The sequence below is a fragment of the Phytophthora infestans genome, genomic scaffold, assembly GCF_000142945.1.
Source record: "Phytophthora infestans T30-4 supercont1.8 genomic scaffold, whole genome shotgun sequence".
Taxonomy (NCBI): Eukaryota; Oomycota; class Peronosporomycetes; order Peronosporales; family Peronosporaceae; genus Phytophthora; species Phytophthora infestans.
Genome location: NW_003303751.1, coordinates 3,234,541 through 3,235,820, shown reverse-complemented (window position 1 = coordinate 3,235,820; position 1,280 = coordinate 3,234,541). Strand labels below are relative to the sequence as shown.

The window sequence follows — 1,280 nt, the reverse complement described above, 5'->3', positions numbered from 1 at the left end:
GGAAGGCTACATACGGCGTGCGCTCAGACAGACCCGCCCACTACTTACACCCACGCACAAGTTGGTGCGCCTCCGGCACAAGGACAAGCAAGTACGAGCTGGCACTCTCCCTACGTCACTGCCTTGTGACGCTACCTCACTCGCCAATGCTAACGCGTACATGCTGCTTCTTGCAGCGAGCAGCCCCCCCACCGCCTACCGCTGAAGTTCCAGAAGCCCCACTGAGCGCCCCTTCAGAATGTGGCGATGTAGTTGCCGTCTTAGATCCGTTTTTGTATCTGTAGTTGTACGGCGGAGCAAGAACGCCTGTGCCTTGCTTAGTTTCTCACTGTCTGCTCTCGGTCATAAAGCTAGCTAGCCAGCCTCTCACAAATTAATAAACGCTCAAATGAACGAGGCGGAGCCTTGCGCAAAAAAAAACAAATGGTTATCTTTTTTCGAACGGAGGTAGTACAAACTAATACTACTCGTAATACGTAGAGGTAGTAGTTGTAGCTGCTATGAATCTGCACTCCTTCTTATCGCTGTTATTCACACTCAAACTGCAAGATCTGCGTGATTATTCTTGATCAGCCAGGATTTATAGAACTCAGCAAACCTCTTAAATCCCGAAGGCGTACCCCACCGGCCACTGTTTTGCATTCTTACGGCGGTGTCATCCAAGACGGCCGAGTAAGTTTTTCTCTCCTTGACCAGGTCGTTAAATCGGGGTTCCAGTTTTGACATTTCCCAATTGCGGTACAACCGTTTCAGTTTTTCTGTTATCGCAGAAAATCTTAGACCGACACTCCGCTCTTCCGTCGTTTTTAAATTCGCGATGCTGAGAGACTTGTCACGTTTGAGGTCGTCGCCGGCAGCAAGACTGCGAAATATCAGCTTGTTGGGTGCTCTGCGTTCCAGCCCATTATTCGTGTCAACTGAAGCAGCGTCGCAGTTCAAAAAAACGGCGAGAACTACACACAAAAGGCCAAGCAGCAGACGCATAAGTGGATCTTGGAGCTGGTACTTTGTTCTCTGGCCGACGAATTCGAAAATGTCTTTCGTTCCTTCAGTTCCATGGAGTCCACGCACCTTTTACTAAAAAGCATGAGTCCATGTATGGTCTCTATCCATGATGCTGATCGTGCTTTGCCAGAACTGAGAATACTGTTTTTAATACCGTAGTACTGTAGTCATGTTGTAGCCACAGAAACAGCAAACATTTTGTTCTGTTTTCATTTTGAAAAGTAACGTTACTGTTAATTACCGGTACATGTATAGCTGAAAGCTGCTATCAAAGC

General features: G+C 47.6%; 1 protein-coding gene across 1 annotated transcript; it reads right to left on the bottom strand.

Moving 5' to 3' along the window:
- Positions 1-537: 537 nt before the first annotated feature.
- PITG_22804 (secreted RxLR effector peptide protein, putative) lies at positions 538-984 on the bottom strand (the record flags this gene model as incomplete). Its single annotated transcript, XM_002998660.1, has 1 exon — positions 538-984. The coding sequence occupies one exon, from the start codon at positions 982-984 to the stop codon at positions 538-540; it is 447 nt and encodes a 148-aa protein (XP_002998706.1).
- Between the last annotated feature and the right edge of the window lie 296 nt (positions 985-1,280).